This window comes from Stigmatopora argus, chromosome 1, assembly GCF_051989625.1.
Source record: "Stigmatopora argus isolate UIUO_Sarg chromosome 1, RoL_Sarg_1.0, whole genome shotgun sequence".
NCBI classification, from domain to species: Eukaryota; Metazoa; Chordata; class Actinopteri; order Syngnathiformes; family Syngnathidae; genus Stigmatopora; species Stigmatopora argus.
In genome coordinates this window covers 7,259,829-7,287,483 of record NC_135387.1, presented here as the reverse complement: position 1 = coordinate 7,287,483, position 27,655 = coordinate 7,259,829, and the positions used below count along the sequence as shown (strand labels likewise).

General features: G+C 39.6%; 4 protein-coding genes across 6 annotated transcripts in view; 1 reads left to right on the top strand and 3 right to left on the bottom strand.

The window, feature by feature from the left end:
• Nucleotides 1–305: 305 nt before the first annotated feature.
• Nucleotides 306–9,190, top strand: rcc2 (regulator of chromosome condensation 2). 2 transcript variants are annotated; one of them, XM_077618180.1, is made up of 13 exons: nucleotides 306–414; nucleotides 3,141–3,361; nucleotides 3,458–3,551; nucleotides 5,200–5,343; nucleotides 5,424–5,555; nucleotides 5,621–5,709; nucleotides 7,060–7,174; nucleotides 7,260–7,426; nucleotides 7,551–7,731; nucleotides 8,104–8,209; nucleotides 8,278–8,350; nucleotides 8,415–8,492; nucleotides 8,559–9,190. In XM_077618180.1, the coding sequence occupies exons 2-13, from the start codon at nucleotides 3,161–3,163 to the stop codon at nucleotides 8,661–8,663; spliced, it is 1,485 nt and encodes a 494-aa protein (XP_077474306.1). In that variant the 5' UTR covers nucleotides 306–414; nucleotides 3,141–3,160; the 3' UTR covers nucleotides 8,664–9,190. The 2 variants fall into 2 exon arrangements, with proteins under 2 accessions (XP_077474306.1, XP_077474225.1); XM_077618099.1 differs by having other exon boundaries at nucleotides 354–518.
• Nucleotides 9,191–9,233: 43 nt separating this feature from the next.
• On the bottom strand, nucleotides 9,234–13,715 carry LOC144088120 (large ribosomal subunit protein eL22). Of its 2 annotated transcripts, none has more exons than XM_077618414.1 (4): nucleotides 13,608–13,715; nucleotides 12,998–13,108; nucleotides 10,810–10,934; nucleotides 9,234–9,431 (listed from the first exon to the last, which is right to left on the bottom strand). In XM_077618414.1, exons 1-4 carry the CDS (start codon nucleotides 13,692–13,694, stop codon nucleotides 9,287–9,289), a joined length of 468 nt encoding a protein of 155 aa, XP_077474540.1. In that variant the 5' UTR covers nucleotides 13,695–13,715; the 3' UTR covers nucleotides 9,234–9,286. The 2 variants fall into 2 exon arrangements, with proteins under 2 accessions (XP_077474540.1, XP_077474618.1); XM_077618492.1 differs by having other exon boundaries at nucleotides 12,998–13,105; nucleotides 13,608–13,652.
• A 484-nt stretch (nucleotides 13,716–14,199) lies between these two features.
• On the bottom strand, nucleotides 14,200–18,705 carry icmt (isoprenylcysteine carboxyl methyltransferase). The gene is made up of 5 exons (XM_077618298.1): nucleotides 18,345–18,705; nucleotides 16,676–16,764; nucleotides 16,348–16,517; nucleotides 16,043–16,260; nucleotides 14,200–15,601 (listed from the first exon to the last, which is right to left on the bottom strand). Exons 1-5 carry the CDS (start codon nucleotides 18,561–18,563, stop codon nucleotides 15,419–15,421), a joined length of 879 nt encoding a protein of 292 aa, XP_077474424.1. The 5' UTR covers nucleotides 18,564–18,705; the 3' UTR covers nucleotides 14,200–15,418.
• A 206-nt stretch (nucleotides 18,706–18,911) lies between these two features.
• rtel1 (regulator of telomere elongation helicase 1) overlaps nucleotides 18,912–27,655 on the bottom strand; it is a 34,931-nt gene continuing 26,187 nt past the window's right edge. The window contains exons 24-32 of the mRNA XM_077617976.1: nucleotides 26,817–26,940; nucleotides 25,858–26,020; nucleotides 25,640–25,782; nucleotides 25,448–25,543; nucleotides 23,558–23,771; nucleotides 23,314–23,451; nucleotides 22,603–22,716; nucleotides 20,664–20,852; nucleotides 18,912–19,688 (exon numbers count right to left, since the gene is read on the bottom strand). Of these exons, the coding sequence (XP_077474102.1) occupies nucleotides 19,570–19,688; nucleotides 20,664–20,852; nucleotides 22,603–22,716; nucleotides 23,314–23,451; nucleotides 23,558–23,771; nucleotides 25,448–25,543; nucleotides 25,640–25,782; nucleotides 25,858–26,020; nucleotides 26,817–26,940 (1,300 nt within the window). The 3' untranslated portion in view covers nucleotides 18,912–19,569. The remainder of the gene's footprint in view (nucleotides 19,689–20,663; nucleotides 20,853–22,602; nucleotides 22,717–23,313; nucleotides 23,452–23,557; nucleotides 23,772–25,447; nucleotides 25,544–25,639; nucleotides 25,783–25,857; nucleotides 26,021–26,816; nucleotides 26,941–27,655) is intronic.

The window sequence follows — 27,655 nt, the reverse complement described above, 5'->3', positions numbered from 1 at the left end:
AATGAGATGAGAGAGATAAGAGATGAGCCTGGCAACCAGTTCAGGGTGTACCTCTGTCTCCTGCCCATCGTTGGCTGGAAAACCTCCAGCACCCATGTCAAGATAAGTGGTACTACTACTACTAAAGATGAATGAATGGTCCATCTATAGTTCATCTAAACACCAATTGAGTCATTTTGGATAAATGGGTGGATGGAAATATGGCTAAACAGATAGCATAAAAGAAAGTAAGAAAGAATAAAAGAAAGAAAAAAAGCAGGAGAGCAAAACTACTGTATATACTACATATACTATCTTGATGTGACGACGAACGAAAGCAAGTGACCACGTGACGCGGAAGTAGACTCCGGCTTCTTTTGTTCACATCAATCAAAGCGGACACGGACAGAGAGCTGCTGAATCAGGAAATCGCTGGTACATCATTTATTATCCACTCTTTAAAATTACGCGGAAGCCCTTTTCGAGCACCTCGACGCATCCATTCCCTCCACCTGGGCAAAGGAAATCGTCTTGAAAATGTTTGTAAAGTTTGTTTTTTTCCCCCCGCGTCCCCCTTGCCTGTCGTGGTATTCTTTGACGTGCACGTCGTTATTAAGTATGTGTTAGCTTAACGCGGAGATCAAGGTTGGGCTAATTAACCCTGAATGTCGGCGTGTAGTCCCGCAAGAGGATAAAGGAGAAGTTGTGGAGTTGGTAGGAAGACCCAACTTCTTTAGTGACCTTTATGTTCGAGGTTCGGGGTAAAAGTTGAGGAATTGATGCCTTAGTTAGCGCGTTAGCCAATCTCCAAGCGAACAAAGAGCGTCGGCGCTTAGCTTGGTGGAGCTAGGCGGCTAGGCGGACACACGCCACGGGCTTTGTTGCGTTTGCCGTCCGTTTGTCCGTCTCGGCGTAGTTGGACTTATCCGAAAAGCAGCTTTAATGGCGTTTTCAGGAAAGCCACTACTAAACACTAAAGTCAGTTCAAGTGCAAACTCTCCTCAACACTTCTCTGCATCTTCTACTCTTAACGGTAGTAGGCTTTAATCATGTAAGAACGTTTTGTCCATGGCACACAAAGTTTGAAGCCACCTTTGAAGAACACCTTTGAGTCTCTCATCTCATTTTCCGAACCGCGTTATCCTCGCTAGAGTCGCAAGGGGTGCTGGAGCCTATCCCAGCTGACTTTGAGCCAGAGGCAGGGGACACCCTGAATTGGTGGCCAGCCAATCGCAGGGCACAAGGAGAAAAACAACCATTCATACTCACTTATGGCTAGGGGCAATTTAGAGTGTTCAATCAGCCTACCATGCATGTCTTTGGAATATGGGAGGAAACCGGAGTACCCGGAGAAAACCCACGCAGGTTGGGGAGAACATGCAAACTCCAGACAGGTGGACCGGCCTGGATTTGAACCCAGGTCCTCCACTGTGAGGCTGACACGCTAACCACTCATCCGCCGGGCCGCCCAGAACACCTTTGAGTGTTGGGTAAATCTAGTTTTCTGGACAATGACATCCTCGACTTGAGATTTTTGTCAAAACGTTGTCATGTTTGTTCTGTTTTTTTAATAGAGTGCTGTTGTCTTCATTATAGAGTGCACAATATATAGATGTTAAAATTGAATTGAATGCTATTATTGTCATTCTACAAGTATAATGACATTTACAGCTTTCACCACGATGTGCACAAATAACAACAAAGACAAATAAATAATCAATACATATAAATAATTAAATAAGTAGTCCAAGTGAGGTCAGCCGAGCGGAGCGGACTTGTTCCGTCTGAAGTCCAGGATGAGTTCCATGCTTTCGGAGATGAGCGATAAGTTTTTGAGAGTGCTCCACTCGCTTAGTCCATGGACTCAACAACAAACAAACAGATAGATAATCAATATATAGTAATGATGAATAAATAATCAATAAATAAGTAATAGATAAATAGGGAGTCAACATAATAAATAAGTAGTATAAGTAGTAGTCAAAATAGATATGAAGTCACATGGATAATTGGTACAAAGTTACTAAAGTGGTGAGCAATAAGTCTTGATTAGGTCCTGGGTGCAGAACTCAAGTTGTGTATGGTGACGGCTCATGGAAAGAACCTGTCCTTGAGTCTGTTTGTCTTGGCTGTTATGGGCCTGTAGTGCCTGCTAGAGGGCAGGGGGTTGAAGTGGTGGAAGCATAAGGAACAATTTGAAGAGACAAAAATTGGCTTGCTCATTCCAAAATTGCCTTCAGTTGTTTCCATTCTACCATTTTACCGCCATAGTTTTGAGAAATAGACAACTTCTAATGTAAATGTGATTCATGTAGTAATATGTGAAGTATGTAAATGAAGTAAATGGTGCATTTCTTACACCTTTGATAATTGACAAAATAAGGTATAACTAGCCCTTTGACAACAAAAGTATCACTTTTTTCTCTTTTTTGACTGGGAATAAACTTCTATTCACACTTTTTTTCTCCAATAGTCCTGTGTTAATTTGTTTTGACGAAATAAAAGTTTCACTTTTTTAAAACTAGATTATTCTAACTAGGATATACATTTTAGGGTTGTCTATATACTTATTATATAATTAATATAAAAATGATTAGAAACATTTGTTGCTTGGCAGTGTTAAAATGATTTTTTTTTTATAAAAGAGAGCATCTAGTTCAAAAACTTGCTATGGTAGTTTTCTATATTGTGGGTCATACCAAAGAGGAATTAAAAAGAGCTGTCAGACCTAATTCTACAAAAAAGTTAAAACCATATGGATGAATGACTAAACATTGTGTCATTCAAAATCTTAAAATGTCATAATGATTAATTGTAGGCAACCCCCCCACAAAACTACAGTAGTTTTTGATTGCCTTCTTTGTGCCATGTGACTGTACATAATTATAGCATTACAAATAGTTCATTCATAACATATGTCATAATTCCTGTGTATGACAAAAATCTAGGACACATCACAAATGGAAAAAGTATATCAGTAACTGAGATGTGTAACAAGTTTGCATTCTTGGCTCACTGCCTCTAAGTACAGTAGATTCAATTAAAGACCTCCAAATGTGAATATGAGAAACACTCCAATGCTATGAATAATATCAAATGAAAAAGGAAAGTACATAAACTTCTTGTGCTGTTTCTAATGCCGAAATGCTGTTTACCCGCAGTGTTTTATTTTGGACTGAAAATGCCGCGCAAGAAGGTGACAGACGTCTCTGGAAACGGATCCACGAAAAAGAAGAAAGCGAGCGGCAAAAGGAAAGAGAGAGACTTCAGCAGCGATGACGAGTTTGACTACGAACAGGAGAACAACAAGAAGCCGGGCAAGCCCTCCACAAAGTCCGCTTTGCAACCCGTCACTGTGGCAGATGACGAAAAAGAGAAAATTGTAAGTCTGTAAATGTCCTATGTTTGCTAATTATGATTTATTTATTTTTTCCAAATGGGAGCTTGTTTATCACCAGTTTGCTTTTCCTTCACACAGAAACTTGAATGTCCAAAGATGAAAGGTCAACTGGTCATATTTGGAGCAACTAACTGGGATTTGATTGGAAGAAAAGAGGTTCCCAAACAACAAGGTAGAAAGAAGCACAAAATACTGCATAAATCTGTCAGGATATAGCAGCCTTTTTTTGACATCATAATTACAGTAACTAACTTCACTTATCGCGAATTCACTACTTATCAATTTTTTTCCGCTATTATTTTTTCAAGTTCATAAAAATGTGAAAATCCATGCTTAAATTGATAAGCGGAAGCCATTCTCAACACTGAATATTTTTTTTTCTTTGAGGTACAAAATTATTTGGTTCCAGAATTTTTTTCGTAACTTGAAAATTTCGTAAGTAGAGGTGTACTTTATATATAAATGCTCTAATCCATTCCACAGTCCTCACACAACTCAACTAAACCCTTTAAAATTGGTCAGTGTCCCAATTTTGTATGAAAGATGTGAGGAAACACAAAAATGAGAGAAAATTATAAGGAAATGATTTATTAATGTCTTAAAAGCATACAAAATAAGCACGTCTTATAAACGCAAGAATTCAAACAACATTAATCAACAACAAACATTAACATTTTATGATTTCTTTGACATTTAATTTTTCACCCATTTTATTAGTCCCTACTGGTTCTTACCTGTTTGGATTTCAATTGCCCTTCTGCCGTGCTGGTTGACGAACGTTTTTTTTTTTTAAAAACCTATCCAAATATGATTGCTTTTGACGACTTTTAATAATGTTTCTATAATGCAACAGACAAACTTTGTCAAAATGGGCGATCGCATGACTCGTGAATACCTTTTCTGGATGGTGTTTTTTTCTACGAAGACAAAGTTTGTGAAATATCTCCAGCATTTCTTTGGTTATTTTTTTTTGTTGCTGTTGCAATGTTCGCTGCTTCCTCCTCGTCTGCCTTCTAGTTCCATTAACTCTAGAGAGTTTGTTTTTATGCCCCCTCGACCAACTGGTCATGCATGCTGACCACTTCTTTTCATTCGCACTGGTAATTTTCTTGGGAGCCACTTTGATAAAAACGGAAGCAGCTGCTTTATCCACACTTGGGGAAAAACTCAACAAAAAAACATGGTCAGAACTCCCGTGAAGACGAACAGCGGTCAAAAGTACATAAGAGAGAATCTTGAAACAGTGGTTGTTGTGAGACAGCCAATGAGAGCCCACTATAGAGTAGAGAGCTTCCAAAGTGAGAATCAATGCATCGGCGACAATATTTTCAAAATACAATAACGGATAACGAATGCAGGTTCTTTTGGGGGTTTTCGTAACTTGGATATTTTTCTTATCTTGAGGCACTCATTTGCATATAAAAAGTTTTGTAACCTGGAAATTTTGCACCTAGAGGCATTCGTAAGTAGAGGTATGACAATATTTAGATAGAGAGAATGAAATGACAAGTCTTGAATGTACAGGGACATTTATGACCCGTGCTCAACCAGTGAGCGAATGTGACACATTTGTGTAAATGTATGCATATTCTGGACAAGACCCCCTCCCCTCGCTGTGGTCTTATCGATGCGGACATGCTTTGCAAAGGGATTTGCGGGTGCAGTTGGGGCGGGGTATCAAAGGAGCTGTTATGACAAAGATCTTGATTAAAGAATTCTGCACCTGCTCTATACGTATTAACATTTTATCATCAGTCAACAATTGCTCGCTGTCCCATTTTTCTTTTGTAGTCATGATAGTCCTTTTGTCACCTCCCTAGTGGCTTTCCGCAACCTTGGCCAGAATTTGTGGGGTCCGCACCGCTATGGCTGTCTGAATGACGTCCTGGTTAGCAGTGTGATTTCCGGGCCCTGTGCGGCTCACAGTCTTCTCATCACCACCGAGGGCAAGCTGTGGAGTTGGGGTGAGTGGCACCCTCGGAGGAGGGGGGTTCACTTTATTTTGGCCCTCCGATCCGAGAGTTCAAAGGGACTCTTTGGGCAGGGCGCAACGACAAAGGTCAGCTGGGCCACGGGGACACCAAACGTCTGGACGCCCCCAAGTTGATTGAGGCGCTGGCGGATCAGGTGACCGTCTCTGCAGCCTGCGGACGAAATCACACCCTAGCGCTCACAGGTATGCTCATACGGCATCAATGTGTACATACAGAACCCGCTCATGTTTTGCTTTTGTTTTTAAAGAGGATGCCATCGTGTACTCCTTTGGTGAAAACAAGCTGGGTCAGCTCGGCCAAGGCAGCCAGACTGATGCCGTCCTCAGTCCTGCACCCGTGAGTACCAACTACTGGGCACAAAAACAAAAAATTAACTTGTCAAGGGTGATAGACACATTGGAGAAACATTTAATTTACCAGTTAACATTACTAGTTCTTTGAAAAGTGCCTCTTTAATATAAATGATTGACAGTGAATACAAAGTCAATAGCCCAAACAAAATAATAATTGAAAAATGTTCCCTGACATTAATAGAGTAGAAAGAATACATATTGGTTGATATACAGTAATGCCTTGCCTCTTTGCAAATAGACTATCGTGGAATCACCACATCGTGGATTCGTAACCTGAACATTTTGTACCTATAGGTAAAGTTGTACCTTTAATTACGAAATCAATTCGTTACTGAACTTTTTTCGTAACCTGAAAGTTTCTTAAGTAGAGGTGTACTTTATATGTAAATTCTCTAATTCGTTCCACGTTCCTCACACAATTACAGACTTAAGGCTTTAAAATTGGTCAAAGTGTCCCAATTTTGTACGAAAAATGTGAGGTAACACACAAAATGAGAGAAAGTTATAAGGAAATTATTTTATAATGTCTTTATATAAAGCATATGAAAATGGGCCATACGCCGCTCAAATAGTTCCCTCCGCGGCCGTTATAATGGGAGATGTGATACCCGCGGTTGTCCGCCAGATAGCGGCAAGAGCCCGTTTTAAGGTGGCAGAAAGCCGTCCGCTTTGTACTACATTTTAGACATTTACGTGTGCCCTATGTGTGTGTGTGTGAAAATGTGCTGTGTTGGATTGAATAAATGCAACTCTCCGCCCAGTGCCCGTAGAGACATTTACACGAGTTGCGGCGAGATGATGTTCTCAAAGCAGCCTCTTGCATTGGCTGTATGCTTGTAAATTTGTCTCGAATCTCAAAGTAAATATTGGGTTGAAATTTTACTTGTATCTCAAATAGCTCATATATTGTAGCACTCGTATGTCAAGGTATTACTGTATACTAAAAATGCTCACTGGCCACCGGGTGGTAGTGTGGAACTGTGATGCAAAAATGATGACTAAATTGAGGGTATGGCTTATATATGCATAAAAACGCGACATGCACGAAACTGCAAGTTGACGACACGATGACGCAATGGCGCCGTGACGTCATGACGCAAGCGAATGCGGCCATTTATTTCAAAAGAGAAAACAAACAGAAGAAAACACTAAACAAAATTTATTTTGACGTCTACGAATGAAATTCAAGAAAAATAGTACTTATCTTGCATAAAGCGTGAAAAAAACTCAAGTTCCCGTCCGTCACTGCTCGCTCGCTCGGGCACGGCCATCTTAGCTAGGTCCGTACAATACCAACAGCAAACGTCAAAATGTCTGTATTTTCTTGCCTCAGATTTGCTACAATGGCCAGCCCTTGGTGAAGGTATCTTGCGGGGCAGAGTTCAGCATGGTGGTGGACTGCAAAGGGAACCTTTACTCCTTCGGCTGCCCCGAGTACGGACAGCTGGGTAAGATGTCAAATCCGCCCCCGCGTTGAAATCCTGACGCACAGCAAAAGGCCGCAGAAACTAGCGGGCGATCTTTTGAACCCAGGACACAACAGCGACGGCAAGTTCATAGCACGCGCTCAGCGCATCGAGTTTGACTGCGAACTGATCCCTCGCCGTGTGGCCATCTTCATCGAGAAGTCCAAAGACGGCCAGATCATGCCCGTGCCCAACGTGGTGGTCCGCGACGTGGGCTGCGGCTCAAACCACACGGTGAGGCCCAACAACACGGAGATGCGTTTGCTTTGCCGAATGGGAAGGAAGCCTTTTCTTTGTTGGGTGTGTTCTCATTTGTGCTACAAGTTGAATTAAGCTTAGTTTGCTTGTTGGTGCCTAGCTGGTGTTGGACTCGCAGAAGCGGGTCTTCAGCTGGGGTTTCGGAGGTTACGGGCGTCTGGGCCACACGGAGCAGAAGGATGAGATGGTTCCTCGCCTGGTCAAACTCTTTGACTTCCCCGGGCGGGGAGCCAGTCAGATCCAAACAGGCTACCAGTGTTCTTTTGCCATCAGCGAGATGGGTAAGAACATTTGATCTTGTTTACAGTCTTCCCCCGATTATCACGACTTCACTTCTTGCGATTTTTGTCCTGCTATTAATTATTTGAATTATTATTTTTTAAGTTCATAAAAATATAAAAATCCACTGTCTGGTCTACATTAACCGCGATATTCGAGGGATTACTGTATTGGCTTTCACTGCGATAGATGCCAAATCCATTTTGACTGGTAGAAATATGTTGACAAGGTCTTCATGATAACAGCTTCTCCGTTTCCAGTGCAGACCAGCTTTCCTGCTGGCGGCTGTTTGCTTGATTAAATACGTCACGGTCGATCACCAGAACTGAGCCAAATTGTTTACTCCCCTTCCCTCCCAATTGTGCCGTTTACAGGGAGTCTCTTCTTCTGGGGGGTTACCAACACATCCAGAGAGTCAACAATGTACCCCAAAGCGGTGCAGGACCTGTGCGGCTGGAAAATCCGCAGTCTGGCATGCGGGTAAGATGATGACGTCGTGTTGGTTTTTGGAGGAAAACTTTGGTGTGAATATGGTTGATATGTTATAGGAAGAGCAGCATAATCATCGCCGCAGATGAGGCCACTATAAGCTGGGGCCCTTCCCCCACTTTTGGCGAACTGGTAAGACGAACGGCAACGGCTCGTGGCTCAGACCATGTTGTTGATGGCGTTTTAATTTTGGCAGGGCTATGGAGACAACAAAGCCAAGTCTTCCACCATCCCGCAGGAAGTCAAGACCCTGGACGGCATTTACAACCAACAGGTCGGTGGCGTGAGCGGCAGAAGAAGTGGTGAAGAGCACTCTGCTCACTTTTTGTGTCGTCCCCAGGTGGTGATGGGTTATGCTCACTCCATGATCATCGCCAGGACGGACACACCCGCCGAGCAGGAGAGACTGCAAAAGCTGCCCGAGTACAATCCCCGAACAATCTGATCAGGCCGGGCAGGTGCTCACGTTCCACCAATTTGGACGTTCAGAGAACTTTTAAGATCATTTCACTTGAGTGGAAGCTAGTTTACGTCAAGCACTTCTTCTTTGTTCTAGGGTCGTGCCTACCTTCCCCGTTTAGTACGCGCTCGCTCACTTATCTGTCGGTCATATGTGTCGCGGTATGAAACGATATTTACGGGTGCTTGAGTACGACCCTCACCTCCGCAGGGACGGACGCTCATATGCGAGTGCCTACATTTTTTGTGGCCCTCCTATGGGGGTTGTTTTTCAGCTTTGTTACATTCCTTCTCACTAGACCAATGTTGGGACTGTTTGCCTTTGGATGGTGCTGTTTGGGGCCAATGCTGCACCGTCAAAGTATTTTGAATGGGTGGGTGAGTTTTGGGTTTTTTCTCTTTTTCTTTTCTAAATCAGAAAAGGGTGTATTTTTCCCCTCCCAATTTACTGATGTTAATCTGTGCGTTGTTCTGGTTACATTTTCATTCCAAAATAAAAGTTGTGTAAACTCATCCCACGAGCTGGATTTGTGCAAAATGAAAACTTGTACCTATGTGGGAGAACAAAAAAGGACTGAAACATTTTAATTGTAAAAAATCATCTTGCATTTAATCTTCATCTTCCTCCTCCTCCTCATCCTGGTTGATCTGGAAGTACCGCAGCTCGTAGCTCTCCTTGGTGTTGGCCACCACGCGCAGCCAGTCACGCAGATTGTTCTTTTTCAGGTACTTCTTGGTCAGATACTTCAGGTATCTAAAGGATGACAAACAAGGCTATTGTGCAAGTCGCATATTACCGCACCCTTATGATCGTTGAATTTGACAATTTCATGGTTTTAATGGGGAGTACAAATGTGTTACTTTGAAAGGAAAATCTATCGCACGTATTTCTGAGATACTGTATGAATCAAAAGCACATTATTAGGATCACTATCATAAGGAAGCTAGTACTGTATTTTCACACTTATAGGGCACACTTAAAAGTCTAAAATGGTCGGTGCATTTTGTCTGCACTAAACTCAATTTTTGTATTGCCATGACCGCTTGAGTGACTGGTTATATTTCTTGCCAGCACGCTACTTATCGCGATCAACCCATCGGACGGTCATCCTAAAAATGGCCTCCCGTGCATTACGGTAAAACCATTCAAAACATCCCAGGGGAGTGGCAGGGCATTTGACTTCCGTGTACTGGTAGCGCTTATAACCCTCAAAAACACTCAATACTTAAAGAAACAGCATATCAGAGCTCTCCAGAGGAAATGCCTGGCGTGAACGACAACACAATGCGGGTGTGAACACTTGGAAAATGGACTGAAGCCATGGATCAAACACAATTTAACAGTTTTGCTAACGGATGGCCAACTTAGTAGTTGGGGCAGGGAGCGCCGCACGAGTTACGTGACGATTTGAAATGAATTGTCGGTGCCGATATAACAACGAGGAGAATCAAAGGCTTGGGAGTGATGCGTGTTGCGAGTTACAATGGATTGTGGATGACTGAGCTCAAGTGTCGGCCAGCACTGTTGTTCGAGCTTTCGCCAAAGCTGGAATCAAGTTCCCGGAATGCACAACTCTGACTGACAGCCGAGTTTAGCATGTTGAACGCCGAACTCTATGTCAGAGTGTACATTTTACCTCAATAAAGCATGATCAAACTTAGTTTTGCCCGTGTCGTCTATAAAAAAAAACACGCTAGTACTAAGCCTAACATACGTACGCTGGCGACTTGTATAACATACGCTAGCCTAGTGTCATGCTAGCGCCTTATCGGACGAGGCGTCCAATGTATTGACAAAAAAACTGAAAATATACCCTCAAATGAGACTGCGCCCTATCACACGGTGCGTTTTATAGGTGTGAAAATACAGTAATTTATCCAACAATGGTTGTTTTCTTACTGCAAAAAAGAAAATAACCAACAAATAGTAAATGTTACTTTGTCGACACCTACTGGTGAAAAAGAGTATAGCAAGTATTGTGCACATATCCGCCGTACCCTTGATTCAGTCAGTTTTTTAATTACAAATACAGTTTATATGCAAGAAAATACGGTAAATAAATCCCACGCTGAAATTCGTTTTGAAAGATGGAACATTGGCCGAGCGGCCAACTGTTATGATGTGGGCGTACCTTTTAGAGAAGGGCACCTCTGAAGACACGGTAATCTTACTCTTGCTCCTCTCGATGGACACCACGCCGCCGCCGAGGTTGCCGGCTTTCCCGTTCACCTTGATGCGTTCCTGAAGGAACTGCTCCTGCCGTCACAAAAACGCGTTTGGACAATGAGCACGGCCCGTAAAAAACAAGTGCTATTCACCACATCACATGAAGACAGGATTAAAATCGATATTGCATGTGTACCTCGCAAGAGAAACCTCAATGCAAACGCTTCTTTAGGTTTTTGTAAAGGCGGAAATGGCTAAATTCATAAGAAGCCATGTTATTTCCATGCAAACTTGTCGAAAGAAAAGGTTAACCATGGGCGGTTAGACATTTTCTAAAGACGGGTTTAGTAGTTTTGTCACAATGTTTGACAATTGCCAGTGCTGAGTTAGCAAGGCACTTCATAGGATTTTGACTCACAACGAGGACTTTGTTTGAACGATATAAGAGTCTGACCCATGGCTAACCGTTGTGTTCTCTTTGAGGACTTTTTTGTCTTTGAAGGAGGGTGTGACTAAATCAAGATGTGGACGTATTGAAATTCTTCATTGTATCAGGGCGTCCGGATCCAGTGCCATCATTTTTAACAAAAGAACGGCTTTTAAAAAAGTAGTTTTTTTCCTAACTGAAAGAGAGCACCTTGCAAAAGTGATTCAACGTTGACTTTTTGTGCTTTATTTTTCAATGAAAATTTAAAGCTAAAATGCTATCAGTCCCGAACATCACCTTAAAATTCATTTACATTGTGTGTGAACATTTCAGAACTGCTTATAAATCCTGTATTTTTTGGCCCGAGGTATCAGACCATCCCTACAAATTATCGTTATGCTTAGTGATCGACCGTATGGGTTTTTCAGGACCGATATCGGGCGATATTAATTTACAGTGACAGTGTAAAAATGGTATTAAAAAACAACTATTAAATCACACTAATATAAATGTACACTAAAGAAATGACAAAGTCAAAATGATCTATTCTACCCCTATATTTATTAAAAAATGTTGGATCCTAATAGACGAGTGATTGAATTTCTTCACCTTCTTCTCTAAGTGTGTAAACTCAATCTTTTATTTGTTAAACACCCATTTTTCAAAAGAAAATTTTTATTAATAGAGCAACAATTTGTTTTTTTTGGTTCAAAACAAGCAGGTGGGACCGGCGAAGCCAAGCCTTGTGAAAAATATATTGAAGATTCTTAGAACTATGTGGATATGTTATTGGATGTAGAATTAATCTTTATTCGTATGGCGGCAAGGCAACACTAGGTTAAATTTGCCTTGGTGCTGGTGTGTCTGTGCGAGTGTGTTTATTACAGAAAAAGGCCGCAAAGTAGCCGTAACAACGTCAAAGCCTTCGACTTAAAGAGCAGCTGTGCCAGTTTATGTTAGGCTAGACCAGGCAGCTGAGCCGAAATAACAGTTTTAACCTCCTAGGACCCGGCGTCCACGTGTGTGGACATCACATTATTGTTTGTCACAAGACTACAATGTTCAATTTTGGACTACAAAGGCCTGGCGCCCACTTATGATGTGGACATCATTTTTCTCAGAAACTACATCATGTAAAAAGATTAATTCTTTGTTTTTACACTCATCAGGTCCAAATTAGCCTAAATATCAAAGAGAAAATAAAAATGCATGCCTTGCAAGAGTCTGGGTCTTAGGTTAAATTGATTTCTTCATACCGGCTAGCTAAATAATAAAAAATAAAATAAACGTCAATTGCCCAAAATATCGACCAATAAATAAGTTATGCTCCTGCTAAGAATTGATTAATCGTTTAATAACGATGCCACAATTTAATAAAGGCGTGCAATGAGTTAAGAAAGACACTCGTTTCTTTACAAGTTGCAATAAAATAGTGTGGCACTGATTTTGTTGACTCGCAACAACGTTTACGACACCCAGCTGTGTGGTATCAGTATTGCCTTTATGGAAAATAAACTCTCCACTTGTGAATGGAGTCATTTTATGTGTTTAAACATTATCTTTCCAATATCAGATTCACAATTTGCCTTCTTAGATTAATTCATCAACGACCTTTGACGAATGTCAATTATCATATTTTTCCCATCCCTTAAAGTGCCTTTATTTCATGCTATCTCTTAACAAACCAGGCATCAATTGGTATCCCCCAAAAAAAGAACAAACTTACAAAGTTGGCGGCGTCCATGATACCATCTTCAACGGGATGGGTGCAGTCCAATGTGAACTTCAGGACCTGCTTCTTCTTCTTACCACTTTTACCAGTGTTCTGCTTCTTCTGCTTTAATGACAACAAACATGTTTCATTAGAATTATGTTTCCTTCTCATATGTCACCCTTAAAAATGTTGACAAATACTGCCCTAGAATTTGTAGTACTATTTACCCACAGTATGTAGCGTTCATTAAAATTGCACGGGTGCATTTCCTATAAACTGATTTAAAAAATAAACGAAAAAAACATCACATGTTCTAAAGAAAGGAAATATGCCGTTTTGTTAATACACTGGTGGTGTATGTATGGAGAACACAATTACAACATAAGCACTTTAAAGGACAAAACACGATAGCCAGGTCTAAACGTGGGTTTAGCAAGAAGCTAAATGTAGCTTGGGGCCCTAAAGAAAATCTTCTTTTTAAGCCTGTAAATAAGTTTTAAGATGTCTGGCTGGGGACTGGCCTTTAACAGACAACAGTGTCAACAGGCTTATCATTATTATTTTAGTTTTATGCAGGGCGAGTCGGTTTTTCGTTGCATTGTTGACACGCGTTTTTACTTACAATGGGCGCCATGGCGAAGCAGCTCGCAGAGAGAGAGCATGCTGTGCGCATGCGTCGAGCTGCCTCACGAATCGATCGTCGAATCATTAATTGATATGGTATGGAAAAGTGCAAAAATATAACTATTGCAATTGCACTAAGAGCAGAAACTCATTGTTTTATTTGAGTACACTCGATTAGAAAGGTTTTTTTTACCCTTTCAAGGACTTAATACAATTAGTAAAATCTAAATGAATACAATAAAAATGAATAAGAACAGAAACAGACATTGGTTACAGCTCCAAGTAACTTTAAAACTGTTTTTCCTCCATTATTTTTTAACTCATTGCATTATATTAGTGGAGATAGACATCCAATTTAATTAAGCCTCGTTCTGAATTCTCATTTCAGTGCCACGGATGGCTTGTTGGTTCATTTGTCCCTGCCCGTCAAAATGGATTGGACATCTAACACCGTCAATGGCAGCTAATGAGTTAGCTGAATGTTCTGTAAGGTTTTAAAAAAATATTAGTGCATGAAAATTTATCTAATCTACTTAAACAAGCGACCCTGCAGTATTGGAAACCGCAAACAAAAGGCATGAAGTCAACACTTTCTGAAATCTCGACTTTATCATAGAATAAATACATTATACAGAAAAGAAGCCATTGAAAAGAACCCTTAGTAGGTTTGAAGCCTACTCATAAAAAGAAAGTGTTTAAGAAGCTAATGGTGCAATTAGGCTGGATTTTTTAGCCTGGTGAAAGTTCATACAATGGATACGTGAACAGAAACGTGTTCGTGTCATAGTCAACTAAATCTCTGAATGCAGTTACCACCATTTGTTTCAACAGCTCATGTAATGGGTGCACCAAAAAAAAATTAAAAAAACTTGACATCAAGGAAAATACCCCTCCCCATATGTTGCTACATATGAGCGATTTATTCATTCAAAAGACAAACTACTAGAAATAAAGAGGGCAGTGCTTGGCAGCATCTCTTACAGCCCTTAAAGGTTGGAAATGTCACAAAATCTATGACAAACTGCAGAGAAACAGCAGTGAAAAGTGGGTGATATAAACTAGTAACTAAGAGGTAGTAATTACCATCAATTTCTGTGGAAACCAGACAGCTGCTACAGTGGAAATATAAAGAAAACAGCATGTGAAGAACATTTAGATGTGGTTGATATAGTTATGGAATCCCTTTTTTTCCACAGCTATATAGCCGCTATCCTCTTTCTACTAAGACCTGCTTATTGTTCAACAGCTAGCAAAATGTCAAACGAGTGCTACAAAAGTGCTGAAAGCAAGGGCCGCAAGTTTCCACTGACGCCTTTTCAATAATTTATGAAAACTGGCAAATATTTTTTTTAATTTATACACGAATGGGATTTAAAAAAATGAACATGTAACGTTTCAGGGACTGGGGCAAATGTGTCTTCCATAGTTAAAGCAGATATTTGCAATTATCTCAGTTGAAATAAAAAGTCAATCTGCTTTCATGGAGGACAAGGCAAATCTCGGAATATATTTTGTATTAGCGAGAGGCTGAAATTCATCAGATTTGGAGAATGTTACCTTAACACAAGGGTTCTAAACGACCAATCGATTTTAGACAATCGACTAGTGGCCAAGTAACAGGTTCTTGCTCCTCTAAGTTAAAGGTTTTGGTCTCTGTAAGTTGATTGTAGCGTTTGGTCGAGTAAGATCTGTCCATTTGCTTGCTACTCTGCGCTAGCTAACGGGTCAGCTTGCAGAATTCTTTGCAAGCACGCAGAAACCGCCGTCGGGCCTGCTTTTTCGAGTCAAGTCGCCACTGGAGTTGTGCTCCTACTCGTTGACACGGATCCCTGAGATGAAAGGTAGCCCCGTAGGGACCCGTTTCTTGTATTCCACGTATTCCTCAGCAAAGAAATTAATGAGGGAAATCTCCTCTTCCTCAACCCGCTCCCGAAAGAACCTCCAGCTGGCTATTGTGTAGCCCAACGTGCACAATGGGTTGCACAGAACCACCTGAACGAGACACAGACAAAACATGCTCAATTATTTCAGAGGGTTGTCATCATTTTTAACAATATTCTGAAGATTGTCATCATTTTTAAAGAAAGCCCCATTTAACCCTTTTGCATACAAATTAATAACATTCATATTAGTTAGGGGTCTTAAACATGCAGTCCGGGGGACACTATTTTGTGACTCCTATTTGAAATCCAATAGCAGTATTCAAGAGGCCTGCATGTATTTGTGACAGGAAATGAAAGACTCTTCAATTAATTCCAAATCAATTGATTGAAGGATCCATTTTTGATTTTTTTTTTTTTTTTAAGTTCCAATGTTTAAAAATCCTCCAAGGACGCGCCATTTCCTATTACGTGATTGCTTTGGGGACTGATAGAAATTGTGACAGGCAACCCCGTTCTCCCCCACCAATTAGAAGTGTGACTAAATACAGACCTGTGTTCCGATGCTCCAGTAGAACCAGCCCACATAGGAGGGGTGTCTAAAAAAAGCGTAAACTCCGCTGGTAACCAGCACGTGACTATAAGCCTTTTCATTTTGAACAATGTGGTTAAAGTTGGATCCTGCCGTCAACATGGCTGTCTTTCGGAGGGCCTCGCCGCACATCACCAGCAGCAGACCGAGGAGGCTCAACCACCTTAGCTGCTTCAGCTCTGAAAAGTAAGATCGGGCAGGCTCGTCAAACCTGAACTTGTCCATGGATTCCAGTCACGAACCTAAGTGGTCCAGCACGCACCCACCTGGGAATGTGATTTTTTCCACGGTGAATTCCAGCCATGAGGAAAGAGCGGCCAGCGAATATTCTAAACTGTGGTTCAGCAGAAAGGAGTCTAATGACAAGCTGCGAGGGTTAATGATGGCCGTCACCAAGTACTCGGTGTAATGGAAGAACGCCATGGAGCACATATACCTGCGGAGAGGCAAGAGTACTACACATGTTTAAGCTCTAATCAGCAGACGGTTGGTGGTACAATAAATTTAGTTTTTTAGTACCAGATTTTTTTTTTAAATCTACACAATAAAGATACAGAAGCCTCTAACATGATGTAGTAGTATTCATTTACATACCAGCCAAAATGTGTCCAAGTGGTTTCGGTGCAGCTTATGATAAGACCACAACCAAAAATGACTCCAAGAAAACAAGCTCTTACAGCAACCTAAAAAAAATAAATAAGTGAAAAACAGGAATTTTAGAAATTTGTATTCATTTACATAAATGTACGAAATATGATTTATTTGTAAAATGATGTTTTCAATTAAAAAAAGAAAAGAAAAAAAAATATTTTTTTCTTCTATTTAAAATAAAATAAAAAACACTAATCTTTGAGAAGCAGAAAATAGTATTATAGTATGTATTTAATCAAAATATGCTTTGGAAAGCGAAAGTTCAGTAAGTAGATTTTGGTTCCAATTACTTTTAAACAGCCCAGAGTAACAAAACAACAACAATATATCAATACAGTGATAATAACGAAATAATATGCTCCCGCCAAATGTAATCACTTTTTGTTTTTTTAACTCACTTCATTTTTATTGTATACAAATCATTTTATAACTAATTATTTGTGTGCACTTTATGGTGAAGCTCTCATTGTACTTGTATAATGACAATAAAGGCATTCAATTCAATTATATTGTTTTAACCCATTTTATGCGCAATTTATAACTGTTTTATACCCTTTAACCAGTCATTAAACTGCCAAATCACCAATCATATTTGACTGGGAATGGCGAACAAATGTTCAACTTTTGAGTCTTGGGCCTTAACCGGTGCGTATATCTGTTTTGACTCAATTTAATGTAGCTTTATTAACATTGTATTAACTTGTAAAAAAATTCTAATAAAAAAATATAAAAACCAAACAATAATGAATAATTTTAAAAAATAGTAACATTATAATAACTGGTAATATTTAAAATGAAAGTTGAATAAAATTAAATTAAGTTTAATGACCAAAGATAAATCGCTTGCCCTTTTAAGGTTGCCAACATCCCTGGAAAATGATTTTCCAGTTCCTGAATGTGTTATGGATTTATCTGTACAAATAAAATATAAAAACAATAAAATGCACTATGCAAATTTTCTAATTTTGTAAATAGTAATGGAAAAAGGGGGACATTGTTTATTTTATTTATTTATTTATTTTTTACAAACTTGAAATTCCATAGCTCCACTATTTGTCAACAGAATTACATGTTCATGGTGTCAGTATTCATTCATTTTGCGTTGTGCATATCCTCACAAGGATCGCGGGGGTGTTGGAGCCTATCCCAGCATTTTTTTTTTACATGAAAAATTTCCGTATTTGTTTCGTGAGGTTCCCACTCACACTTTACACTGAATGATTTTACGCAAGATTTATTCATTCATGTGACGATGACTTTTAGGATTATTATACGAGTTTCGACAGTAAATTTCGTACTATTAAAAAAAACATCGAATTACACGTGAGACATATCGTCTAAAATCACTGAAACATATTAAGAGTTCCAAATTCAAACCAAAAGTCACGTTTTTATTGGATCACAGCTTGAGAAGACCACATTGACAGCAGATTGTACTTAAACTTGAGCTAATAGGATTAATAACGTGGACAGCTATGGAAGGGCTAAGTCTCGGCCTCGAATGTGAAACGTATCACAAATTCACATTCGACAGGACATAACTTAATTGTCAGGGAAAAAAATAAACAACAAAAAGAAAAGTGAAAGTTCGCTAGCCGGCGTTTGGGCTTACCTTGTACAGAGGTCCCCTACATGTTATTAAGAGAAGGCCGTTGATAAGAGCAACATGCAAACAAATGGCGATTTTCCCAGGAGTTTCCGTTAAATAGTCAAAAACCCAATCGAGGTGGCCAAAGCAGGATCTTATCAAGGGTATTATGACAACGCTGAGACCTAGAATGAAGCTCCGAATACTTACTCTACCCTCAAGTATCAACTTGGTGCCTGCCATGTTGAAAATCAATGGCTTTGCCTAGTATCGCGAGATCTCGTGGTGCATTCGGGTTCAAGAGGACGGTGAGTATTTCTGGTGCTGCGTTCGCGCTAAGCTGGGAATTTTCTAACGCTTTAAGAAAAAACGACTTAAAAACTTCACCGCAAATGGCGATGCCCCTTAATCACCCTTTACATTGGGAACACGTTTAAGCCAATGGCTGCCATTCCGAATGGTTGAGGTCCAATTCATTTTAATATGGAGGATTGGCATGATCGTTGATAACCCTCGCAGTCAAAAAGGATTGGACGTCTGGCGCCAAAGGCGTGGCAATGAAACAGGCAGGCGAAAAATTCAATACCAGTAAATAAAAAATTAAAAAAGACTAGTGGGTAATTGGGGCCATAACTAGCATGTATATTATTTTTTATATATACATTTTTTCAAATGTATTCATTAAAAATATGTTAATTATCAGAATTCTAACAATTGATAACCGGCATCCACAAAGGTGGGTATATTTTGATGGTTTCAGGTCTTTATAAGGTGAAAATATTTAATTGAGCAAAAACAATAACTCAAAACAATTAGGTTAAACCTAATTCGCCGTAGCAAGAAATAATATACTGTATATACAATACTGTTTTAGCCCTATTCCAGTACAAAATGAATTTTGCAGTTTTCCATCCAACACACACCTCAAAATGAGGTATATGAAGCAAGGTTTTCGAATTTAATTACTGTAATTATTTAATTGACGTGATAGACATCCAATCAGTTTTGACTGGGAGAGCTCAAATTTTTCTTACTAAAATTGGTAGTCATATATTTACATGAAATACTTGAGATAATTTAAATGAAATTGACTGTTTTGAAGTGAAAACGTTTTATTCAAGTAGAAAAACAATATACTCGAAAAACAAAATACTACACAGTACAGTATGTGCAAACATGCTTTCTGAGTTCAAATGAGTCGGAAATGATGTGAGAGGAAGATAAGCATCACATGCTTGATTGCTTCTCCTCATTCTCCCTCTGGTCTGTTTGCACAGGTTGTGCTTGCCTGAGCAGACTGACCCAACAACGCTCTTAACATTTCTTTGAATTGATTCTTGTGATGAGGGCGAATGACACTGCCAAATCCTTCAGATGAGAAACAGAAAAATGAAAGTAAAATTTCAGTGTTGCCCCCAGTGCTTTACAAGCCTGACGGGGCACCAGGTTTCGCTTACCAAACCACTAAAACAGAGCTACAAAAAGTACCGTATTTTCCACACTGTAAGGTGCACTAGAGTACAAGGTGCACATTCAATGATTGGCCTATTTTAAATTTTGAATCATATATAAAATAAAGCACACCGGATTATAAAATGCAGTAGTAGTAGGGGATTGTTATACATCCACTAGATGGAGCTGTGGTCATACAGTAATCCCTCGATTATCGCGACGTCACTTATTGCGAATTCACTACTTTGGGACTTTTTTCTCATAAGTGGAAGCAAGGTTGCTACTAGGACTCAGCACTGAAGAAAAAAAAATCAGTAGGGGTGACCCTATTTTGCGATTTTGCTATTATCGCGGCCATGACTGGTCTACATTAATCGCGATATTCGAGGGATTACTGGAGTAGTAGTGGTGGTGAGGAGTTGTGTTATCAAATAGATGGAGCTGTGCTAAAGGAAGTTTCATAGAATGATTAACTAATAATGATTCATGTACGTATGAAGCGCAATCCTGGCTTTTGAGGAAGATTGAAGTCTTTTAGTTACGCCTTATAGAGTGGAAAATACGGTATATATATTTTGGCTGGATGGCAGTGACTCGGATGCTCTCGAGAGACCATCCTGGGTTCTGACAGTCTTCCATCTCCTAGATATGTGGGAACTCGGGCAGTGGATTTGCTGCCACCCATCCCACTTCAAATGGATTGGATGTCTGCTATTGATGAACTCATTTAAAAAGTTTTAATTTAGTTTTTAAGAGCCACACAATTGGATTGATATTGATTTATCGTCGTCAACGGCATAGAAAGAATTAAATGTAGGCATCAAACAGTTAAAAGCATGCATGTTTTCTATGGGGTAGCTCTGCATGCAAGTGTGATGGGACTGTACTTACGGACTAAAAGGCTGAAGTTCTCTTCTTCTTCTGTGAATAATGCGGCAGCTACAGTCACCATATTATCGTAGTTGTCAGTCTTTTTGTAGTCATTAATAGCTTTAAAGAGTTGAGATGATCCCTTTGGGCCGAGTGCTTTTTTGACATCAGCCAGAAAGGTGGCCTGAACTTGGGCTTTTGAATCAGCACCTGGGGAACATGGAGTTTTCATTTTCTTGGTCAGTATTAATTCAGGCATAGCCACAGAAAAGCAACATTTATGAAATCTACAAATTTCTATGGGCGGCCCGGTGTCGCGAGTGCTTAGCACGTCAGCCTAACAGCTCTGGGGTCCTGGGTTCAAATCCAGGTCACGTCGACCTGTGTGGAGTTTGCATGTTCTCCCCGAGCCTGCGTGGGTTTTATCCGGGTACTCCTGTTTCCTCCCACATTCCAAAAACATGCATGGTAGGCTGATTGGACACTCTAAATTGCCCCTAGGTATGGGCGTGAGCATAAATGGTTGTCCGTCTCTTTGTGTCCTGCGATCGGCTGGCCACCGATTCATGTTGTCCCTCGCCTCTGGCCCGGAGTCAGCTGGGATAGGCTCCAGCATCCCCCGCGACCCTAATGAGGATAAAGTGGTTCAGAAAATGAGATGAGATAAATTTCTATATAGTTTTTAAAAAATATCTTTGTATAAAACAGGTTTCTTTACTTTTATTCACTCTATTTTCAGGTGTTAAACTCACGGCCAGATCAGGCCTACTGCATTATTATTATTATTTTTTTTTTGGGTGGGACGTAAAGGTAAATCGTGTGCATGCATGTCTTATGTCTTATGTAGTGGTGCACTCTCTGACTTCGACCCAGGCAAGTGTTGGATCATTTCCCGCTTGGTGGCGGTATGATTGTGAGTGTGAATAGGTCTATGCCCTTTATTCCTAATCTTTGAACCCTCTGTTTGCCCAATGGCTGACTGTCGACCTGTCTACAGTGCAGTCTGCCTTTTGCCCAAAGTCAGTTGGGATAGGCTCCAGCAACCCATGCAAGGATGAGCGGTACGGATTATGAATGAATATATTCAAACACTACTTTATTCCTAATCTTTGAACCCGGTGTTTAGTAGTCCAGTGTGGTTTAATTATAGATTTTTAGTCTATTATGCTGCATATCGTTTAGGGTAAATACAACTGCAGTTTACCATCTAATGTGGCTGGTGTATGAATTAATACTTTCCTTGTAAAATATGTAAAATGTCTATGCACGAAATATTCAGCTTACAAAATATCACAAAACGTGATTTGTATAGAAATTCTAGTTACAAAACACAAAGTCTCAAAGTTAAACATGGCCAGAAACATTTTCTAATGGGACCCAAGAAAGTTATCCTCAGTATGAGTGAAAAGAAGCGGGCTATCATCAGTGTTACCATGTTGTGCCATCGCCGAGTTTGCCGAAGTATGACTTGTGCATTTTAGAAAAAAAGATGAAGTCAAAGGCAATCGTCGTTAGTAGATCAATATTCCGCCGAACCTAACACAATGTGTTTCCCTGTATGTGTACGTGTATTTTTTCAGTGACCAAATATTTGCTTCCTCCTCCCTAACCCACCAGCCACTTCACTCACCCTTCCACACAATGGAAAGCGTCTTTACAGGTCTAATTCGTTTTAATGGCTTAATAAACAATTGTCTTGTCTTTTCTTCTCGCACATATTTCAAACCAATTGGTATAATTTAGGGGGTAGTATTGGGATGTTTGAAAGAGATTAGGGCATTTATATGTAAAATGTTTTTCCAAAAAATTCAAGATTCAAAACCACTTCTGGAACAAATGAATTTTGTACCAAGGGGGATCATTTTATTCATGAATCAAATATCCTAGGGGTTTCGAGGATGGGTGGTATGGAAGACGAATGACTGAATGAATGAATGAATATCCTTGGGTTATGACCTACCAGTCTGAGTTTCTTTAAGCTCTTCATGTTCTCCTTGTTTGGATTGCTCGACATTCAACTCCGAACTTGAAGGTAAATTGCAATTGGATGACAAAGGTCCACTGGTTTGTTCACCTGTTGGATGGGAAAATTAAGCATATAAAGAAGTCTTTACCTCTACAGCCACTTTTTAGTATGGGTAAGTTTTTTGAAAAGGCAACTCATGTTTGGGTCCCGACCCATGAATTGAGAATTACTAAACAGTGAAATGAGGGCTGCAGACTTCTTGACCGTGACCGGGCGTTTGGTCGCCAGACTTTTGGTCGCCGGACATTTGGTCGCCCGGACCCAAACGTCCGGCGACCAAAAGTCCAGCGACCAAACGTCCGGCGACAAAACAGGGTAAAACAACACGGTCTACGCATCAATCAAACCCAACAACGGCCCTGAGCAGTTTCACTGAGCGGACGTGTGAGTGTATAAGAGTTTGTGTGTACATGAGTTGTCCCCTTAGGACGGTCCATCAGTCAGGGTCTTAACAAGTTCTCCAACAAAACACAATAAAAGTCCGGGAAATTTGGAGCTTTTCTTTAGCCTAATAATTAATAGGGCATTAAGTATGACTAAATAATAATTCGCAGTTTGTATTTAGGGATTTGAGCAACAATTTTAAATGGTAATTATCAATAACCTTCCGGGCGACCAAACGGCCGAGTACCCTTCTTGACCTACCATTGGGTGGCATTCTTGCTTTTTTCTCATCCGAATGCAGTGAATGTTCCGCTTTGTACCCGCACCCAGTTCCCGTCAACTCCAAGCATTTATCATGAAATGCCTTTCTGTGATGTGGACGTACGAAGGGGTATAAACCTATAAAAAGTAAAAGAGAAATGTTAAATCCATGAAATTCTACTGTCATAACCTTGCACACCCAATAAAGGGTATGCGAGTGGGAGTTTTAAACAAAATTACTTACCACGTAAAAGTCTGTAAGTGTGAGGATCATCGGTTAATAAAGACGTGTCTAGAAACAGCTGTTCCAGATTGTCATTCTTCTTGTATGAATACAGAGCTTGACGAATTTTCTCAAAGTTGACCTGGCTCAATGCTGATTTCATTTCCCCAAGCAATGCCCGAGCAATAGTATTGTGCTTCCCATTTCCAGTCACAATCACAGAGACACCTGGCTTCTTGAAAAGGTACAAAAAGGAAGGGCGTGATTAAATACGTACATACAAAATGATGAGTGATGTATACAGATTGTTGTCACGATACTAGAATTTTCAACTCCATCTTGATACAAAAAATTTGATGAACGCAAATACGTAACCCCCATTTTTTTTTTTTAATTAACATTTTCCAACATTGTCACTGCTAACCCTCCCATTTTAAATGGATTGGATGTCTAGCATTGTCAATGGGAGCTAATGAGTTAACCAGGAAAACGCAAAAAAAATCCCCCATTAATATCAGGAGTAGTACAAAATTAAATTTACCCTTTTAAAAATAGATTTCTGGTGATCTGAGCAAATACAAATAACTGACAATCAACCCTTTTGCAATGAAATATCAAACTGGATTACAAAAATTCAGTATTGATACTTTGGTACGTTTCACAATCCGAACACAGACAAACAAATAGGAGAAAAAAACACAGGGTGCCCCTGTGCTCTGAAAGTTTGGCAGGCCGCCTGGCTTTTTTCTAACCCTCTGCCAAGTTAAAACAGTGGTACAAATATAAAAGTAAATGCATTTAAACATATCTGGCAATGTTTATTAAAGCCCAATGTTAACATCTCTTGGTTGATGAGTGAACTAACCTGACCCTGCTCTCTGCTATTGCATTGAAACGCGTGCCAAATTTGAAAAAAAAAAAAAAAAACTGTACTTCAGGATGGTGCATTTTGTAAGACTCCATGTTTAAGTTTTGTTAATAAATGTCTTGTGATAACAAGTGTCAAAGTCAACATTTATATGTATTTATTTATTTTAAGTTTTCAACATAGGAGGCTTCTCTACCACTAGGCAGGTTTTCTAGGGAAACCGCTGCATTATTCAGCAAAAAAATAAAAAATAAAATCTGAGACGATAAATTTTCACAGAAAGCCTGTGAAGCAGCCACTAAGGTTGTTGTTCTTAGAGACACTTACTTTAAAAGACGACTGTCATTCTTGGACTGACCGTCTTGAACCTTGTTAGCTTTGTAGCATGGGGCAGTATTTATTGATCTTTGGAGCGTTTCTTAATGTTGTATCTGGGCTGAGTATTAATTGCTCTGACTTATGAAGTAAGAAAGTATCCAATAAAGGGCAAACTTGTGCAGGATTAGATTTTGCCAATGGAGGGCATTGCAGAATTATTGTTGCCTTTTTTACAAGAAGCCCACAGGCGACAAGTTAGCTAATAGGGGACATCCTTCAGCCTATTATAGCACACGCGATTGCTTATGAAGTTCAATATAATATTGTGACACCTGACGTTATACATGAAAAAATAAATTTTGGGAAGTTCAATTAATAGCCTCAAAAAGAAGACTGAACTGGAACGTGGCAAGCAACAAAAATGAGTTTGACACCAATGCTGCAGAGCGAGTTGAACTATTTAAACAAAAACAAAACAAAAATGCCCAAACTTGCCTAAAATTGGATAAAAAAAGGAAACAACTGTATTGCAAATTAACTATATTTCATTTTCTGTACCGCTTATCGCCACGAGGGTCGCAGGGGTGTTGGAACCTATCCCAGCCAACTATAGGCAGCAGGCGGAGGACACATGAATTGGTTGACAGCCAATCACAGGGATCTATTGTAAGTATTAACTAGAATAACCCAAAAAGTCGTTTCATTGGAAAAAATAAAATAACCACCTGTTCTGGCACCAAATTTATTTTGCGTTTCCCTCCACGCATCATCTCATCCATCCTCTTGTCATATTGAAGCGACAGTGTGGACAAATTGCTTTGCTAAAACGGGGAAGAATCAAATTAAAGAAAACGTTGTATGTACTAGACAACAATTTAATATATATTTAATTCAAAATAATAATAAATTCTACCTACCGTCTCTTCCCCCAAACCACCATTGCCTCCTTTCTGGTGCTCTACTCGCTCCAATGCATCAAAAAGGCTACCTTGTTTCATTTTACTCTTTTGACTCAGAGACTCATACTGTTTAAAAATACTCGGATATACAGTATCTTCATCTAAAAGGGGATAGGATAAGACAAAATTGAAACCATGTCTTGAAGTAGCGCCTTAAAGTTCAAATAAACACGCACCAGTTCTTCTCCTTTTTAGGGTAGAAGTGTGTATGTCCACCATTTTTGCCTGCTGGGTACATGTGTAAGATGTTGAACCAGAGGACTGAGGGTCAGACAACTCAGAACAACCAGCTGAACAGAGTAATGGATCAGCTGCAGGATTCTTCTCCAATACAGGCCACTGATTAGACATTCCAACAAAACAAAATCTGATCAAATTCATCCATTTAGGCAAGGGAAAAGTCATTTTGTAATAATTAAATACACACAAAAAATAGAAATAGCATACAGTGCTGTGGGATATAGTAAAAATCCCATATGGGAAATTTCGCATCATGATATAGAAATGCCACGATATAATATATTTTAAATTACTTGGTAAAACATTAATTTTGTCAGATTTCCCTCACTTGCTTTGTTTATCAATTGACATTGAAAAAGGGCCTGCCACAAATATTAAATGCATCAAGGAGAGCGCCAACCTAAAACTACCCAGTGTACATAGAAGTAGGATACATATTTTGCTTAAATGTAGGGATATCAAATTATTTACTAATAGCTGTGAGTGGTTTTATCAATAAATTAATGATTATGTTGTAGAAATTCTTCATTCATTTTAACTCTCATGCTTTTCTTATTTTAGTTAGTCACAAGGTGGTTGGTCAGACAGAAGCCATCCATTCTTTGTCCTAACATATTGATTTTGGAACAAATTGTTATATCTGTGTTCTGTTTGGATTAAATGCCTGGCTATTTTTAATTTTTTGCATGCATCACTAACGTACAGTTGGCAGTGGGAGTCAATTTGCCAATTCTCAAAGGGGAGCAAACAATTGAATAAGTATGCATTGCAGGAATAAATCAATTTAAGGTGATGATGAAGAAAGAATGTCAATAGAAAGTTTGATATAAGTTTGGTGATATCTATCGTCATATCATACAGCACTAGTAGCAATAATTAAGAACTACAGACGTACCATTTTCTGTGCCACTCTGAAGAAGTGGCAGACATCACGGATAACGTTCCCAAAGTTGTCATAAAACCGTACATATGGCTTCAACCAAGATGGCAGGTGAGATTGTGCATCTCTGCCTTTGAACCTGTAAAAAAAAATTATATCAGTTAAAATTTATAAAACCTCTATTGGAATTTGTATTGCATCCATATATCATTAGTTTGCTTCCGAAACCGAGTAATGGGGTATGCAAAAGTGTAGAAACTGTACCAATACCACATTTTTGGGGGAAAAATATTCATAAAAAAATACTGCATACCCACTTGTCCTTTGTACTTTGAAATGAAAGCTGTACCAACTACCGCATCATGTTGCCCATGATTTATTGCTTTTATTTTGAAAATGGCCAACACATTTCTGAGCTCGTTGCATGCTTCACTTGCTACCAAAACTGCAAACTCGTTCCGTTAAAATATTCAAGATATCCCTTGATATCCTAAAAATAAATGACCAACACGTTTCTAAAACGTGTTCCCCTCGAAAGTTTGCATAATCAGGTTGAAATGTTAGACTTTTTACTCATGGTGAACTCTTGCTCCTATACAGGCGACTGACCGTTCGTTCATTCATTTACCCGCCATACAAAATATATTGGACGCCCAGGGCCACTATTCACAATGATTCAGATATAATTAGATATCTTTAGATTTGAGTAAAATATGTCTGCTACTATGCTGCTTCTCTTAACACTGATTAGTTTTAAGTTGCAGATGAACTATTTGTGGCAGGCCCTTTTAATGTCAATTGATAAATAAAGCAAGTGGGGGGGTGATAAGATAATTGCCATATAATTATTTACC